The following is a 16,971-nucleotide window of genomic DNA, read 5'->3' as shown; positions in this document are numbered from 1 at the left end:
CAACCAAAGTTGTCAACCCAGCCGAGATTGGAGTCCCCTTGTCCAAAGCGCTGCCCAGAACCGTTCCCCCGACAGAGATTAGGGAACCCAAGGGCCAGGTACTTCCCAGACGCCCCCCTCAACCGAATTCCTGTCTCCCGCTGTGCCAGATGCTGACCAGACCCCCTGCACTTGCAAGATTCTATCAATCTGCGGTAAGCCCTTCGCTCTGGAGCGTCCCATGAAAGCTCTCTGGGCGCTGCCGTCTGCCACCCTCTGTGCTCGGGGGATGGCCGTCATCACGGGTGCAGCGAGGTGTAGGGTGGTTTGAAAGTGCAGGGCGGGGCTCAGCCCGGGGCGCTGCATTCCCCGCCTCCTCCGCTCACGCTTGGCCTCTGTCCCAAGGCAGCCGGTGAATAAGCAGAGGTCACCCAGCCAGCTCCCCGCGAGCGAGAACTCCCAGCTCCACCTTCGGGACGGGCTCCCCAGACTATCCGCCCCTTGGAGCCAAGAGCCCCCTCATTGCCTGAGAGCAGCCCTGATGGCCGTCTACAAAGTCCAGGTGTCCACCGGCCAGGGAGCCCTGGCTGGCACTTTTGACACCATCTCCATCACTCTGGTGGGCATCGACGGCGAAAGCCCCAAGAATGTGCTGGACAAATACGGGTTGGACTTTCAGCCGGGAAGAGTGAGTATTTTAGGGGGTTCCTTCTGCGGCGGTGTGTGGGGGAGGCGGGGATGCAGTCAGGAAGAGCGGGGCAATAGTTTGACGGCCTGGTCGGGACGAAGGACCCTTGGGTTCTATTCGTGGCTCTGCCCGCAGAGAGCAGTGTTCGTGACTCAGTTTCCCCAGAGGTAAAATGGGCGAGAAGCACCCAGTATTGGGGTTTAGGCAGGGTTCCTAAACCCAAATGCGGGGTCATTCTCCCCCTTTAATAGCGCTCGAGTCCTCAAACGAGACGAGAGGGAGCTCCCGTCTCCGTCGGAGCCTGGTTGATGCCGGGCCAGACCAGGCTGACTCACATAAATGCAGCAAAAGAGGATGGCGCGGGGGGAGGAGGAGTTGGGGTGCCCTCATACCAGCCTGACGGGGAGGGAGCCCCTGATGGAACCGCAGTTCTGTGGGCTGGGAAGGTAGATGAGGGGGGGTCTGCAGCCTGGATGCTGGGGATTTCCGCAGGGCTGAATGATACCAGCTGTGATCTACTGGCTGCACCCCCCTCCTGGCACCTGGGATCTAGGCCTGGAACGGTCTGTCATTTTATATCTGAGCAGCGTCTGGCGTAATTGAGGCCCTGATTCGGTCCGGTTCTGTGCAGTCTCCCGAGCCACGGGGCCCTGAGCTCTGTCGGGGTCTGGGTAGAACCTGGAGCGACAGGGACTCTGAACCATTAGTGCTGGAATAGTTTTCAAAGGGGGTTGCTGAAAGCCTGCCCTGTTACCCCTGTCTGAGCCCCACACGGCCAGTTGGGGCCGGCAGTAGTACTGTGCCTCTGGGAGGTGGGCACCCAGACAGCGGTAAGGGGGCAAGTCCGGAAGCCGGGCAGCGGGGGGCGTTGTCGGTTGCGGGGACCCAGGCAGGTCAGTGGCAGGAAAGCGAAGCAGGCAGCCGGCACCTGAGCCCCGGACTGCAACACCCGCTGCACCCCTAGTTCGCACGCCTGAACCCTAATCTCAGTCGGGGCCTGTGCAGTGCCTGGCACAATTATTTACGCCACCTGAGAATCTCGTCAATAAACACTCTCAATGTTTCCGTCACTTGGCAATGGAGGATGAAAGTTCAGCAGGTCAAAGAGCTGGTCTCAATGGAGGACAAACCCCCAGCTGGTGTCATTGGGCGTCTCTCCACTGTAGTCAATGGGACAAGGTCCCGACTGGTGTCAGTGGGCTTCTCTCCATGGGGGGGTCCATGGGGCCAGATCCCCCACTGGGTTTCAAGGGGCTGAGGATCTGGCCCCGTTGATTGCAATGGAGAGACACCCATTGACTCCAGCTGGGGATCCAGCGACGGTGAAGAAGAAGCTGTACCCGCAGATCTGCCCGCGCAACGCTCTCCATCCCGAGTGGCCGGGAACGCAGGCTCCGTGCCCGGGGCTCGAACCCTCCCCCTGCTCTGTGTCCCCCAGGTGCGGGAGTACGAGGTGCCCAGTGAGCGAGCCCTGGGGCCGATCTTGCTGATCCGGCTCCACAAGGAGCCCTATTCCGTGTTCCCCGAGAGTACGTGGTACTGCAACACAGTCCGGGTGACGTCCCCCGAGGGAGACACCTACCGCTTCCCCTGCTACCGGTGGATTCAGGGCTACTGCACCGTGGAGCTGGTGGAAAGCACAGGTATGACCCACTGCGGGTGCGCCTGGACTCCTGGGTTCCCTTTCTTCTTGCCACTCGTGCATCTCTGTGGCTCCTGGATTCCTACCAGGCCCTGGGGCTAGCCGTCCCCTCCAGGAGAAACCCACTGCCCCGGATATCTGAGGTCTGATGTACACTTAACTCACTTGGACGATGTTAAATCAAGTTTACTTACGTGGGTGTGGACCCTTAAACTTGCCTGTAGATACACTTCAACTGGCATCACCTGCCTTAGTCAATTGGGGTCAATTTACAGCTGTCTGCCAGCGAACTGTGAGAGGGGTCAGCAACTGAGCAGAGGTAATTTATTTGTTTTCATGAAAAGTGAGAATAGAAGAAAAGTGCCATAGCGATTAGCTAGTTTGGTAGATGGGTATGGGGCGGGGGATGGATGGATGGCAAGATAGATGGCGATAAAGAGAAGGGTTAGACGGGAAGCTAGAAGGTTGGCAAGAGGGAGCCCTGTCAGGTCAGAGGGGTCTGGGCTACGTCCCACACTGCAGGGTGTGGTCAGATTTCATAGTCCCGCTCGCCTCTCTCCAGCCCAAATCCCTACTGACGACTCCCACTACCTGCTCCAGAAGTACCGCCGTGAGGAGCTGGTGCTGCAACAAGAAAGATATAGGTGAGTCAACGGGGGAACATTAAGGGCAGTTCCCCTCCCCCTCCAGAGCAATGGGTTCAGGCTCCCCGCAAACTCAGGCAGTGTCACGGTGTGGGTTACAGCTGGGTCATGGTTTAAAGCCTTTCTATGCAGCCCCAGGGGCCAGAAACGAACGAACCTTTTTTAAAAAACCCTCAAGCTGAGCTTCTGTTGAATTGAAGAAATCCAGGGGGCGGGACGGGGTCTGGGGGATGAGGCATGAGCCAGAAGAGCCAATGGCTTAACCCATCCCTGCTTGCTCCTGGAGCTGATGGAGCACTCAGTCCCTGCTCTGGCTGCTGTCTTAGTTAAGGCCCAGGTGCGGTGGGGCCTAGTGAATAAAGCCCTGGAGTAGGGAGTCAGGATACCTGGGTTCTGCCACGACTTGTTTTCCCCCCACCTCCTCATTGCCTCAGTTTCCCCACCCGTAAAACGACACACTACCGTTTGCTAAAGTGTTTTGAGATTGGCTGACCCGAAGCCAGAGAGGCTTGTTATTAATCACCCTCTTCCCCGGGACAGGTGGAAGGAGTACATCCCTGGCACACCGTGGTGTGCCGACATCGACAGTGCCCTGACCGCCGAAGTCAACATTCAGTATTCGTTCCCCAAGGCCTCTGCTTTCTTCGGGCGTGGATCGGCGGCGTAAGCGGCGGGGCGAGGGGCGTGGCTGAAAGACCACTTCTTTGAGGGGTGGCCCAGCTCTCCAGAGGGCTTGAGGTGCCTAAATCCCATTGGAAGAAATGGGAGTTAGGCGCCTGCTTATCCTTGAGGAGCTGACCTTTTGTGTCTGTCATTAGGAGATCCAGAAATTATTTCATTAGCCGTAACTGTGCCCCACCCTCCAGCCTGACTCCTGTATCACTGAAGGGGATCATCCATCTATCTATCTATCTATCCCCATCCACCCCCTCTATCTATCTATCTATCTATCTATCTATCTATCTATCTATCTATCTATCTATCTATCTATCTATCTATCTATCTATCTATCTATCTATCCCCATCCACCCCCTCTATCTATCTATCTATCTATCTATCTATCTATCTATCTATCTATCTATCTATCTATCTATCTATCCCCATCCACCCCCTCTATCTATCTATCTATCTATCTATCTATCTATCTATCTATCCATCTATCTATCTATCCCCATCCACCCCCTCTATCTATCTATCTATCTATCTATCTATCTATCTATCTATCTATCTATCTATCTATCTATCTATCTATCTATCTATCTAGGTTCTGCAGGGATCAGTTCATTCCAGATTGTCCTCAGAGATCGGGGTAGTCAATGTAAAATTCCTGCTGCTCCGAGGTGAGGTTGGGGCCAGGACAGGCGGGGCAATAAGCCGTGGCGGAGATGGGACAGACCTACCGCCCCGGCTGGATCCCCGGGTCCGCTGGGCCCATGCCGAGAAACTGCCTCGTAAGGCAGGCGAATGCGTCTCGGAGCAGGGGAGGCGGGCAGCCCTGCCGAAGGGGGGACGGTGCCCCGGAAAGCCGAGAACTAGGGGTCACCCAACATGAGGTCCTGGGGGTGCTCGGGCTAAGGGATGTGGAACCAGGGAGTCGGACCCGGGAGGGGTTTGCCCCGTCTGTGGCACTGGCGATTGGGTCCAGTGCTGGGGGCCAGGTTGGGAAAAGGGCTGGACCCATAGCTGGAGCGACAGATAGGTGGGGTGTGTGGGGCTGGAGAGACAGAGGGCTGTGTGTGGGGAGAGACAGAGGCACAAACTGACAGATGGCTAGACAGAGGGGTGTGTACGGGGCCAGGCAGAAAGAGGGTGCACATGGGGACAGACAGAGGGGCGCGTGTGGGACAGAAGGGCGAGTATGGGGAGAGACAGACTGGTATATGGGATCAGACAAACAGAGGGTGTACACTGGATCAGAGACAGAGAGAATGGGGTGTATGGGGACGGAAAGAGGGGGGGTCACATGGGGCCAGACAGACAGGTGTTTATGGATGGGCAGAGGCTGCACTTGGGAACAGCCAGGCAGAGGGGTGTGGAGGGGAGGACAGAGGGTGTGGATGGGGACGGATGGAGACAGGGGTGTGAGGGGGACAGAGGCTCCAGGCAGAGGGCACACACAGCGTCTCTGAGCCTGGCTCCCTGTCCCCGCAGGCTGCTGGAGTCCAAGCTGAAGGGGTTCCTGGACAAGCCGTACTCCTGGGAGACGTTAACTGACATCCCCAAGATTTTCTGGTTCTACCACAGCCCGGTCTCAGGTCCGTGCTGCTCCAAGCGCTGTGGGGAGGGGCGGGGAGCCAACACCAGCACAGGGAGACCCCCTGGCGCTGGGATCCCCCCTTTCCTTCCCTGCATCCCCGTGGGGTGCTGAGCCAACACACGGCCCCTCCAGGACAACTGGTCCTGCCACCTTCTGCCCCCCCCACCACGGCTCCCCTCAGGACTCCCAGCCCCCCCCACTCTAACCGCTAGACCCCATTCCCCTCCCAGAGCTGGGGAGAGAACTCAGGAGTCCTGGCTTGCAGCCCTCCCCCCCGCTCTAACCACCAGACCCCGCTCCCCTGCCCAGGCGATGGGGTTTTATTTCAAGGGCTGGCATGTGTGTGTATCCCCAGAGTACGTCATTGAGCACTGGCAGGAAGATGCTTTCTTCGGGTACCAGTATCTGAATGGGTTCAACCCCGTTCTGATCCGGAAATGCACGGCGCTTCCCGAGAACTTCCCCGTGACGCAGGAGATGGTGGCCGGCTCCCTGGGGGAATCCACCAGCCTCCGGGAGGAGCTGCAGGTAGCACCCCGCCCCCCGAAAATAATCAGAGCCTGGCTGAGTCCCCATCGTGCCCTCCTTCCCCGTGAACTCCTACTGGTGGGAGCCCGGTGCTCTCTTCCCAAACTAAATTGTTTGTAGCATAGCTGGGTCTGGGTAACCAGCCGCCCCACCCCAGAGGTGGCTGCATCTCCGCGCCGGGCAAGGGGTCCTTGAGTAACCAGCCGCCCCGCCTCAGAAGTGGCTGCATCTCAGTGCTGGGTGAGGGATCCCTGTATAACTAGCCGCCCCGCTCCAGAGGTGGCTGCATCTCAGTGCTGGATGAGGGATCCCTGTATAACCAGCCGCCCCGCCCCAGAGGTGGCTGCATCTCAGTGCTGGGTGAGGGATCCCTGTATAACCAGCCGCCCCGCTCCAGAGGTGGCTGCATCTCAGTGCTGGGTGAGGGATCCCTGTATAACTAGCCGCCCCGCCCCAGAGGTGGCTGCATCTCAGTGCTGGGTGAGGGATCCCTGTATAACCAGCCGCCCCGCCCCAGAGGTGGCTGCATCTCAGTGCTGGGTGAGGGATCCCTGTATAACCAGCCGCCCCGCCCCAGAGGTGGCTGCATCTCAGTGCTGGGTGAGGGATCCCTGTATAACCAGCCGCCCCGCCCCAGAGGTGGCTGCATCTCAGTGCTGGGTGAGGGATCCCTGTATAACCAGACGCCCCGCTCCAGAGGTGGCTGCATCTCAGTGCTGGGTGAGGGATCCCTGTATAACCAGCCGCCCCGCTCCAGAGGTGGCTGCATCTCAGTGCTGGGTGAGGGATCCCTGTATAACCAGACGCCCCGCTCCAGAGGTGGCTGCATCTCAGTGCTGGGTGAGGGATCCCTGTATAACCAGCCGCCCCGCTCCAGAGGTGGCTGCATCTCAGTGCTGGGTGAGGGATCCCTGTATAACCAGACGCCCCGCTCCAGAGGTGGCTGCATCTCAGTGCTGGGTGAGGGATCCCTGTATAACTAGCCGCCCCGCCCCAGAGGTGGCTGCATCTTAGTGCTGGGTGAGGGATCCCTGTGTAACCAGCTGCTCTGCCCCAGAGGTGGATGCATTTTAACACTGTGTACGCGCTGTGTGTGTTGCTTGCCGGGACACTGCTGAAGGGAAGCTCACAGCCCTGGGAGCGGGGCACTGACCCTCCTCTGTTCTCCGTGACAGAGAGGGAGCATCTATCTAGCAGATTACAAGCTCCTGGAAGACATTCCCACCATTGAAGTGAACGGTCACCAGCAGTACGTCGCCGCGCCCCTGTGCCTGCTGCACCAGAAACCCAGCGGGGAGGTCGTCCCCTTGGCCATCCAGGTGAGGGGTTTCTCTGCTCGCCGGCACCTGAGCGGGGGTTTATCAGGGCCCCTCCTGAGCCACCTGGGCCCCCCTTGCAGCTAGGGAGCAACTGGGCTCCACCATTGCGAAAGGCACAATTATTCTTGTGGGCAGCGCCCTAGTGTGCCAGGCGCTGCACAGACCCAATGGACCCATTGCTCGGATCCAGTGGGTGAATGGGTCCACTGGGGGGATATGGGGCTGGATGGTCCCATTGCACTGACCACGGGGGGCTACCAGGCTGGATGGGCCCATTGCTCAGATCTGGAGGGGATACCGGGCTGGATGGGCCCATTGCTCCGATCCAGGGGGGATGCCGGGCTGGATGGGCCCACTGCTCTGACCCGGGGGGTACCGAACCCATTGCTCTGACCCAGCTCCCCCACAGCTCAGCCAGCGCCCAGGTCCCGACAGCCCCGTCTTCCTGCCCAGTGACTCCGACTGGCTCTGGACTCTGGCCAAGACCTGGGTGCGCAGCTCCGAGTTCCACCTGCACGAGGTCACCTCCCACCTGCTCCGCGCCCACCTGCTGGCCGAGGTCTTCTCAGTGGCCACCCAGCGCCAGCTGCCCATGTGCCACCCCCTGTACAAGGTGAGGGGGGGGCGGAGCTGCAGTGGGGGGCGGGGCCATGGGTGGGCGGGGCCCCACTCCGCTTGGGGAGTCAGCCAATGGGAAAGGAGTGGGCAGCCAGTGTTCACACTTGGCAGCTTATGAAAGGATCAAACAGGAGGCATCAGGGGTGGGGTGAGTCCCATTCCTGGCTACCCACTGTCACGGAGTCCCCGGGCGATGCTCTGGAGCTGCTCCCTAGGAAGCCAGTCAGGACTCTGGGGAAGTCTCCTCTCTGGGAGCAGCCTGTCTGCAGGACACACAGCTCACCCAGCTTCCACTTTCCTGGTTCTGACCTCGGAGCATTCAGCCTCCTCTGCCCCTCCGTGCGCTTCCCACAGTGAGTCTGCCGAGGCGGGGTCTTGGGGAAGCCAGGGGGTCCTGCCCCCCAACTCCGCAGTCAGACGTGACTCTCAGCCTGTTAGTAAAACAGAAGGTTTATTAGACGACAGGAACATAGTCTAACACAGAGCTTGTAGGTGCAGAGAACAGGACCCCTCAGCTGGGTTCATTTTGGGGGCAGACATCCAGACAACCCCGTCTGCACTTCACTCCATGTCTCCAGCCAGCCCCAAAGTGAAACCCTCTCCAGCCCCTCCTCCTCTGGGCTTTGTCCCATTCCCAGGTCAGGAAGTCACCTGATTCCTTTGTTCTCCAACCCTTTAGCTCTCACCTTGCAGGGGGGAAGGGCCAGGCCATCAGTTGTCAGGAAATAGAGTGTCGGCCATTCTCTGTGTCCAGACATCTGCACATACCTGCCCTCTAGGGCTCTGCAACGATCATACACCCTTCTCCCATCACCTCGATACTTAAGAACTGCATAGCGGAAACTGAGGCACCCCTACTGTATTCAGAAGAACCATTAAGAACAGTCCTGCTTCGTCACACCCTCTTCTGCAGGTCCTGGGACTTGTTGAGGGTGTTGACCAAGGGTGCCCGGTTCTTGCTGTGCCCACTTGGGGCACATTCCCCAGAGGTGCCCAGTGTGTGCCTTTTGATGCTCAGACAAGCCCAGATGGATGTTTGCTGCCAAAGAGTCCAACAGTTTGAGAGGGCCCCAGCCGGGTGTGTTTCCCCCGGAGCTATACACAGGAGTCACCCGTATGTGTGTGTGTTCTAGAAGTGCCCAGCTGTGTGTGTTTGGAACCTTCTCTCCAGCTGCTTCAGCCCCTGCGCCTCTTCTCTTCCAGCTCCTGATCCCTCACACCCGTTTCTCCATCCTCATCGATGTCCTGGCCCGGACCTTTCTCATCAGCTCCGGGGGCGTATTCGATCGGGTAAAGAGGGGATCGTCTCATGATAGTAATATAATCTCTTGCTTGTAGCTGGTGCTTTTCACCCCTAGATTGCAAAGCACTTTAGAAAGGACATGAGGAGCAATAGCTTCATTTTACAGATGGGGAAACTGAGGCAGAAGGCCGGGTCTTATTTGCTTTACTCAGCATGTCTTTGGTAGAACCAGGGAGAGCTGGGTGCTAGCCCCGGGTGCTAGCCCCTAGGCCACACTGCCTCCCATAACTTGTTCAGAAAGGAACTTGTTCAGAAACTGCCCATCAGATCAACTACACTACTGCCCCTCCTAAACTCCACCCACCCAGCTCCGCCCCCCAGCCTGCTCAGCCAATCAAACGCAAGGCAGAAGCAGCTCCTCCTGGTGATCGGCGCTCATTGGCCACCTCACATCTGGGATCCAGCGAACATCCTTTCCACACAAAGTTGAGCCCGTTGATAACTGAGATCAGATTTCAATCTGGTTTAGTGACACACACCCCCGTGTGGCTGCTCTTAATTCACTCTCACTGGGACCACTTCAACCCAAGCACAATTATTAGCCCTTTTCTGGGTGTGGCCCGAACCGCAGTTTCCTGCCTTCTGATCAGGGTGAGGGAACATGTTTTTCACGGAAAAATGGCCAGTGGGGAAAAATTAAAGGTTTTGCACTTGAAATGCAAAAAAAAAAGGTTCATGGCATTTTTATGACATTTTCCTTCATAATCGTGATTTTCCTTCCTTTGTTGCCTTTTGCTTCTTTTCCCTGAGATTCCCCGGCTTCGTCCTTTCCCTGTTTTCCCGGCTCCTCTCCCCACCCCACTTTTTCCTGGTTTTCCCATTTTATTCTTGGGTTTTCCCTTTTCCTTGGTTTTATCCTCTTTTCCCTTTCCCCCCCTTTTTTTTTTTCCGTTTTTTCTCTTGGTTTCTCTGTTATTTCTTGTTTTTTTCTTTTAATTTTTTTCTTGGATTTTTTTCTTTTCCCTTGTGTCTTTCTCTTTTCACTTTTTAATTTTTTTTTTCCGTTTTTGCCCCTGGGGTTTTCCCTTTTTCTTTGTTTACCCTCCCGCCATTTTCCTTGTTTTTTAGTTTCTTTCTCTCTTCACTTCTTTTTCCTAATTTGTTTTTTTTCTTGGTTTTTCCCTTTTTCTTGTTGTTCCCCCCCTTTTCCCTTTTTTTCTTATTTTTTCACTTCTTTTTCTTGTTTTTTTTCTTGTTTTTCCCCATTGTTCATCTTAATTAGTTTTTCCTGCTTTCCTCCCTTTTTTCCTTCTCCTTCTTCCTTTTGTCCCCCGTGTCCCCAGTTCCTTTTATTTTCCTGGTCACTTTCATTAGTGAACATATTTTGGGAGGGAAAATCAATTGTCACCAAAGGATTTTGTAAGTTTGATTCCCAGCGCGGCCCCAGACCCTGCTGCTCCGTGGCAGTCACTCCCAGCGGGCCCGGGCCGGGTCTGTATTCCACAGGCCATAGCGACCGGGCGTCCAGGCCTCGCTGAGCTTCTCCGCAAGGGCCTGGAGAACCTGACCTACACCAGGCTCTGCCTTCCCGATGACATCCAGGAGCGCGGTGTCGGCTCAGTCCAGGGTTACTACTACAGGGACGATGGGCTCAAGATCTGGGCGGCTATAGAGAGGTGAGGGGTGCTGGGGGGTGGGGGGTGGGGAGGAGAGACGAAGACAAATGTAGGGGAAAGGGTTAGACCTAGTGAAATCAGAGGGGGCAAAGTGTTGGGGCTCTGAGTGTGGAGGGGATCAGGGGCAGGGCCCCGTGGGAGTCCAGGTCCTGTATGGGAGGGAGCCCTGCATACTGGGCTTGTTCTGCTGGGATCCAGCGAACGTCCTTTACCACACAAAGTTGGGCCCGTTGATAACTGAAATCAGATTTCAATCCGGTTTAGTGACAATGTGGAAGCTCTTAATTCACTTTCACTGAAACCACTTCAACGTGATCCCAATCGAAGAACAGCCAAAATGAGACCATCAGCCCCAGGATCTGCTGCCGGTTCATAGAACCACAGAAGATCAGGGTTGGAAGAGACCTCAGGAGGTTCATTGGTCATCTAGTCCAATGAACTTGCTTTAAATTCACGTCTGTGGTTAACCCAGCCCAAATCTCCATTTAGAGGGTAACATTTTCCGAAGTGCACACAAAGAGCTAAGGGTTTTTTTTGGGTGGGTTGGCAATTTTGAAAAGTATAAATAAATAACTTAATTTTATATAGTTTTAGGTTGGCCCCAAACTAGCAATTTTCAAAATGTTCAGCCCCTTGAAAAATCACACCCCAAAAATAAAATTCCTTTCAGGTCAAATGAAACATTTTGTTTTGTGTTAATTGACTTGGTTTGTTTCCATTTGGAGCATTTCGATACATTTTTGAATTAAATAAAATAAATTTCCAGGACATTTTGAACAAATGTTAGAACAAAAAATTAAATTTTGGGGGGCGGTTTCCAGATTTTCGGATGGTTTGTTTTTTCAGCACAAGAGCTGGCAACACTGGAGTCATTTGCAAACTCTTTCAGGGTCACCGCGACTCCTTTTTGTACCCCCAAAAAAGTTATAGCTCAAACCAGGAGCGCTGGAAACTCCCTGGAAGTAAGGGGGCCATCGGTGCTTGCACCTTGGCCCCGCCCCCACTCCATCCCTCCCCACAAGGCTCCGCCCTCATTCCGCCTCTTCCCCGAGGCCCTGCCCCTGCTTGCTTCTCTCCGCCCCCCCTCCCCACGTCGCTTCCCATTAAAGCGGGTAAAAAGCGATGGGGCCATGGCCTCTTACTTTTCCCTGTTCCTGCCACCATGGTGCAAACATTTCGTCCCTCTCGATTTAGGAACCTAATTGCCGACGTCCACGGAATTTAGACACCGAACCAGCTTGGGCATTTTGTAAATTATTCTGGGAGCCCAGCTGCCATTGTAAATTTAACCCACCATGCGCCTAAGTCCCTTTGGAGAATGGCAGACAGGCTCCTAAATCACTTAGAGGCTTGGAAATATTTGACCCCAAACCCTAAAACCAACTCTCCTGGGTGGCACGGGGGATGGAGGGGAAAATGGACCACCTAAGAAGTGAAGTTGAAGGGGAGCAGGAATAGCTCTGTGGAGACTGGAGGGGGGGGGGCTCCCCTGGCTTGTCCTAGGGGAGAGCCTCTCACCATGGACCCCGGCGTCCGGGCTGACCCGATTCCCCTTTAACTCTCCCAGCTTTGTCTCCGGCATTGTGGGGATCTACTACCAGACCAGCCTCTCGGTGCAGAGTGACCACGAGCTGCAGGCATGGGTGGGCGAGATATTCACCAAGGGATTCCTCGGCCGACAGGCATCGGGTGAGAGGGCGGGGGCAGCTAGCGGGCAGCGATCTCTGGTCCTGGGGTCACAGGCGCCGCTGAGGGGTCCTCCCTCCCACCCCCAAGAACCCGCCCCCGTTAAGGAGTCTCCAAACCCCAAGGCGCTTGTGAAAACATCAGCCATGACCTAGGCGTGACGCCTGCCGTGCGACAGCCGTGGGTCGCCCGCACGCCTCCATGTGGCTTTTAGCTCACGCGGTAGAGGCTCATGCACTAAGCTCCGGAGGCCCCCGGTTCGATCCCGCCCGCCGAGTCTGTCGGTGTTACACGTGCACTCGCAGTAGTGAGGCTGGTATTGCACTGGCCCAGCATCACCCCTGGCAGGGGGAGCGGAGACGGGAGGCTCCCAGCCAGGGGCAGGGGAGGGGGCCCCAGTCCCATGCTCACCAGTCCATCCCTCCCCGGCAGGCGTCCCCTCGACTCTGGGCACCGCGGCCGAGCTGACCAAGTACCTGACCATGGTGATCTTCACCTGCTCCGCCTATCACGCTGCGGTCAACTCTGGGCAGGTGGGTGAGGGCCGCCCGCCCTGTCCCCCTCTTGGAGGGGGTGTCTCTTTCCTTCTCCCCCTTTCCTTTCCTTACACCAGTGTCCCTGCCCTTGGGCCCCAGACTGTCCCCTCCTGCCCTTTGGGGCCCATTGGGTACACCCCATACTTTGGGGTCTGAGACTTGGTGGCTCATGCCTAGGAGTTATTGTGGCTTAAAGTCCACTCTAGCCCAGGTGGAGTTGCTGGGAGCCAGGACTCCTGGGCTCTCTCCCCAGCTCTGGGAGGGGAGTGGGGTCTGGTGGGTTAGCACAGGGGGGCTGGGAGCCAGGACTCCTGGGTTCTATTCCTGGCTTTGTCAAGCATCTTGCACATGTTCCATCCCCTCCCTCCCTCTGACAATTTTTTTTAAAGAAAATTTTCATTTCCTTTGTAATTTTTCCATTTTTTCAACAAAATGAATCAAAATGAAAAGCCGTGGGAGAGATCGGGGCCCAGTCATGCCGGGTGCTGCACAGACCCCATCTCAGATCAGGGTCCCCCCTTGTGCACACTGCACAGAACCCCCCACACAGTGAGATCAGGTCCTGTGTTGTGCCAGGCACTGCACAGACCCCCCCCCCGACAGAGATCAGGTCCCCCATTGTGCCAGGCACTGCACGGTGACATAGTGAGAGATGGTCCCTGACCCAAAGAGCTCACCCTCTAAATAGACAAAACAGACAATAGGAAGAATGGTCACCTCCCTTGTACAGATGGGGAAATTGAGGCATGGAGTGCCTTGGTGCCTGGCCTGGTGGCACAGAGGGAGATCATGGAGTCGCTGGGACTGGACTGCAGGTCAGAGTCCCAGCCACGGCTCTGAACTGCCTCTGCAGCTTACTGAATGGGGCCTGGGTCAGGCTGGGTGTTGGGCAGGGTCCCAGGACCCCCTGGGCAGCTGGTTCTGCGGCTCCTGTTCTGGACTCCTGGATTCTCTCATGACCTTGCCAGCCAAGCTCCCAGGTGGGATCTAACCTCTGGCTTCCCTTTCCTGGCTCCAGTTCGAGCTGGCAGTCTTCATGCCCAATTACCCATCATCCATGCGGAAGCCGCCGCCCCAGAACAAGGCCAAGGTGACCCTGAAGGAGTTCCTGGACACCATCCCCGAGATGAACACCACCAGCCTGATCCTCTCTGTCCTCTGGGTGCTGCGTAATGAGAATCGGGACATGGTGAGAGCAGGGCTGCTGGGGCTGGTGGACAAGGGGGGGGGGGACCCTGGATTTGGGGGGGTCTTTCAGGAGGGGAGCCCCCACTCTGAATCCTTCAGTATTGGATTAGGGGTGTGTGTCCTTCACTGCCTCTGAAACACCCACAGAGGGACCAGACCTCACCTGGTGTCAAAGGGCGTCTCTCCACTGGAGTCAATGGGGCCAGATCCCGGCTGGTGTCAATCAGCAGGAGGTCCATTGGACCTGCTGCTGATTTGAGGACCTGGACCCAGCATTTCAGCCCCTTTTCTGTTACCCTCTCGGGACATGGTGGGGGTGGACAGCCACTGTGCCGACAGGGAGGAAATGTCCCCAAAGTGACATGCATATGATCATTGTTTAGAGGCCTGGGGCCTGTCAGAAGAGGTGAGGAGAGGTCTTTCCCTATGGAGACGGGTTCGACCACTGTTCAGACATAAAGTACTCTCCAGTTCTCTCCATAGACCCAGCTCACCCTGAGCATTGTTAAACATTTCTGACCCAAGCCGTTTAACCAAAATTTTGGACCCTGCAGTTAGAATTGTAGAAGTGTAAGACTGGAAGGGACCTGGAACAGTCACCTAGTCCAGTCCCCTGCACTCAAGGCAAGTGTAAGTATTATCTATGCTGTAGTTGGGGTTGGTCCTGCTTTGAGCAGGGGGTTGGAGTAGATACCTCCTGAGGTCTCTTCCAACCCTGATCTTCTATGGTTCTATGATCTAGACCATCCTTGACAGGTGTCTGATCAACCTGCTCTTAAAAATCTCCAATGACAGAGGTGGGTGAATCTGTGACTTTTTTGGTTTGTTAGACAAGGTGGGAGAGGGAATATCTCTTCTTGGACCAACTTCTGTTGGTGAGAGAGACAAACTTTCGAGCTCTTTCACCAAGGAAAGTTGGTCCAATAAAAGATATTCCCTCCGGCATCTTGTCTCTCTGATATCCTGGGACCAACATGGCTACAATAGCGCTGCCATTGTCGGTGATTTCGAGAAGTTGAAAATGAATTGTTTTGGGGTCAAGCCCAACCTGTTGTTCAACCCGAAAGCAACGTTTCCTTTCGATTCTGAACATTTTTGTGTGTGGACGTTTCAGAACGTTCGACACAAAAAGCCATTTGGAACTGAAAATGGGTTGCAAACTCGACATGGGTCACATTTTTTTTTAGTATTATTTTTAAATTAACTCTTTGGCAAAAGGGATAATTCAGAAAATATTTTGGTGTCCCCAAACGTCCATTTTTTCTCAAAAAAAAGAGAAAAGTTTGGGTGGAAAATGATTACTCAGGGGCTGGTGTGGATTGTTTCCATCGCAAGGAGACATTGGTGATGGACCCAGGTGTTTCTTTGCTGGAATTGTGTTTATTTGCAAAGTCTGGAGGACTCAAAGAACAGGAGGCAATTTCCTTGCTCACAGTTCCAAGCCTCCTTCCAACTAGCACTCAGCCCAAAAACTTTGTCTCTCTCTCGGCTTTGTCCAGAGCCACACCTCCAAAGCTTGTTCCAGCTATCTCCTTGGCTCTGTGCTGCTTCAGTGTCTGTTTCTCTCACGTGCAAAGCTCCACCAGTCAGTGCCCCAGCCCTTGCCTTTGCTATCTCAATCCCCAGAGAAAACCTCTCTTCTCTACTCCAGCCTTGCAGTAATAAGAATGCAACCCTGGAGTTGATCCTCTGGGAGTTCAGTGATTTTGATGTCTCTGTATTCACCACTCTCCCTGTTCCCTTCCAGAGACCCCTGGGGACATACCCTGAGGAGCACTTTACCGAACACGGGCCAAAGCAGCTCATGGCTGCCTTCCAGGATCGCCTAGCAGAGATCTCCCGGGAAATTGAGGAGAGGAACCAGTCACTAGCTCTGAGCTACAACTACATGTATCCCCCTAACATAGAGAACAGCACAGCCATATAACACCCAGAGGCGCCAGCCCTCCAGCTGCCCCGTGATGGAGAACCCCTCACCCAGACACCCACCACTGAATATCCCCCGCAGGAACAGGCCACAGCATCTCCACAGCCAAATGCTCGCCGGCATCCGGAGCCGGGGTGTGCGCAGGGGATGTGCCCAGGGACGCCCTGAGCCCCGGCTGCAAAGGCTGCTTCTCCCCCTCCCCGGCTGGAGGCTGGGGGGGAGGCTGCAGCAGTTGCAGGCCGTGATGGGAGCCGCGTTTACATTGCTGCTGCCCTGCTGGTCCCAGCAGCGCGGGGTGAGTGGAGTCAGCCCAGCCTCTCCACCCTCGCGCCTGCCCCAGCCCCCTCTTGCTGCCCCCACACACCTCGCCGGGCCCGGAGCAGAGCGTCCCTGCCTCTTCCCCGCAGCTCCCTGCTGCCTCCCTGCAGCAACCGCTGCCCCAGGGTCCTCGTGTCCCCATCTCGCCAGCCCGGGCCGACGGAGCCTGCCCTGCCACCTCAGACCCTTCCCTTTTCCAGAGGGACCCTCCACCCGCAGTCACCGCTCCTGCTCCGTGCTAGGCAAGGGGCCGGGGCCCCCACCCCCCGCCCCCGGTGAGGCTACGCAGGCAGCTCCCCCGGCACCCACCCCGGGGGAGGCGAGGGAGATTCCTGGACCTGAGAGGGGCCCTAGGAGCACATGCAGTGACGGGGGGGGGAGCGGGGGGAGTGTGCTGCTGGGGGGTGGGAAAGGGAGGCTCCTCCCCCAGAGCTCGCTGCTGCCGGCAGGGAAAGGGCTGGGGGGGGGAGTCCTCCTCTCTGGCCCCTGTCCCGCAGCAGCCTGCCTGCACCCCAAACTCATCCCTAGCCCTGCCCCACCCCAGAGCCCGCACCCCAGCCAGAGCTTTCACCCCCCACCGCACCCTCAATCCTCATCCCTAGCCCTAAGCCTCTCCAACACCCCAAACCCCTCATCTCCAGCCCCAGCCAGAGCCCTCACCCCCCCACACCCTAACCCTCTGCCCCAGCCCTGAGCCTCTCTAACACCCCAAACCCCTCATC

The 16,971-nt window shown here is 56.5% G+C and overlaps 1 protein-coding gene across 1 annotated transcript; it reads left to right on the top strand.

The window, feature by feature from the left end:
* Positions 1-520: 520 nt before the first annotated feature.
* LOC144258272 (hydroperoxide isomerase ALOXE3-like) lies at positions 521-15,931 on the top strand. The gene is made up of 14 exons (XM_077806714.1): positions 521-667; positions 2,106-2,310; positions 2,872-2,953; positions 3,494-3,616; positions 5,105-5,208; positions 5,566-5,738; positions 6,914-7,057; positions 7,467-7,670; positions 8,879-8,965; positions 10,425-10,594; positions 12,162-12,283; positions 12,713-12,813; positions 13,835-14,005; positions 15,752-15,931. The coding sequence occupies exons 1-14, from the start codon at positions 521-523 to the stop codon at positions 15,929-15,931; spliced, it is 2,013 nt and encodes a 670-aa protein (XP_077662840.1).
* Positions 15,932-16,971: the final 1,040 nt, after the last annotated feature.

This window comes from Eretmochelys imbricata, chromosome 28, assembly GCF_965152235.1.
Source record: "Eretmochelys imbricata isolate rEreImb1 chromosome 28, rEreImb1.hap1, whole genome shotgun sequence".
NCBI classification, from domain to species: Eukaryota; Metazoa; Chordata; order Testudines; family Cheloniidae; genus Eretmochelys; species Eretmochelys imbricata.
The sequence above is the reverse complement of the archived record's forward strand: the minus strand, read 5'-3'. Positions and strand labels throughout refer to the sequence as shown.

Coding starts and splice junctions, on each gene's coding strand:
- LOC144258272 (XM_077806714.1), top strand. CDS start 521: ATGGCCGTCTACAAAGTCCAGGTGTCCACCGGCCAGGGAGCCCTGGCT. Junction 3,617..5,104: donor TTCGGGCGTGGATCGGCGGC/GTAAGCGGCGGG, acceptor CTGTCCCCGCAG/GCTGCTGGAGTCCAAGCTGA. Junction 14,006..15,751: donor GTAATGAGAATCGGGACATG/GTGAGAGCAGGG, acceptor GTTCCCTTCCAG/AGACCCCTGGGGACATACCC.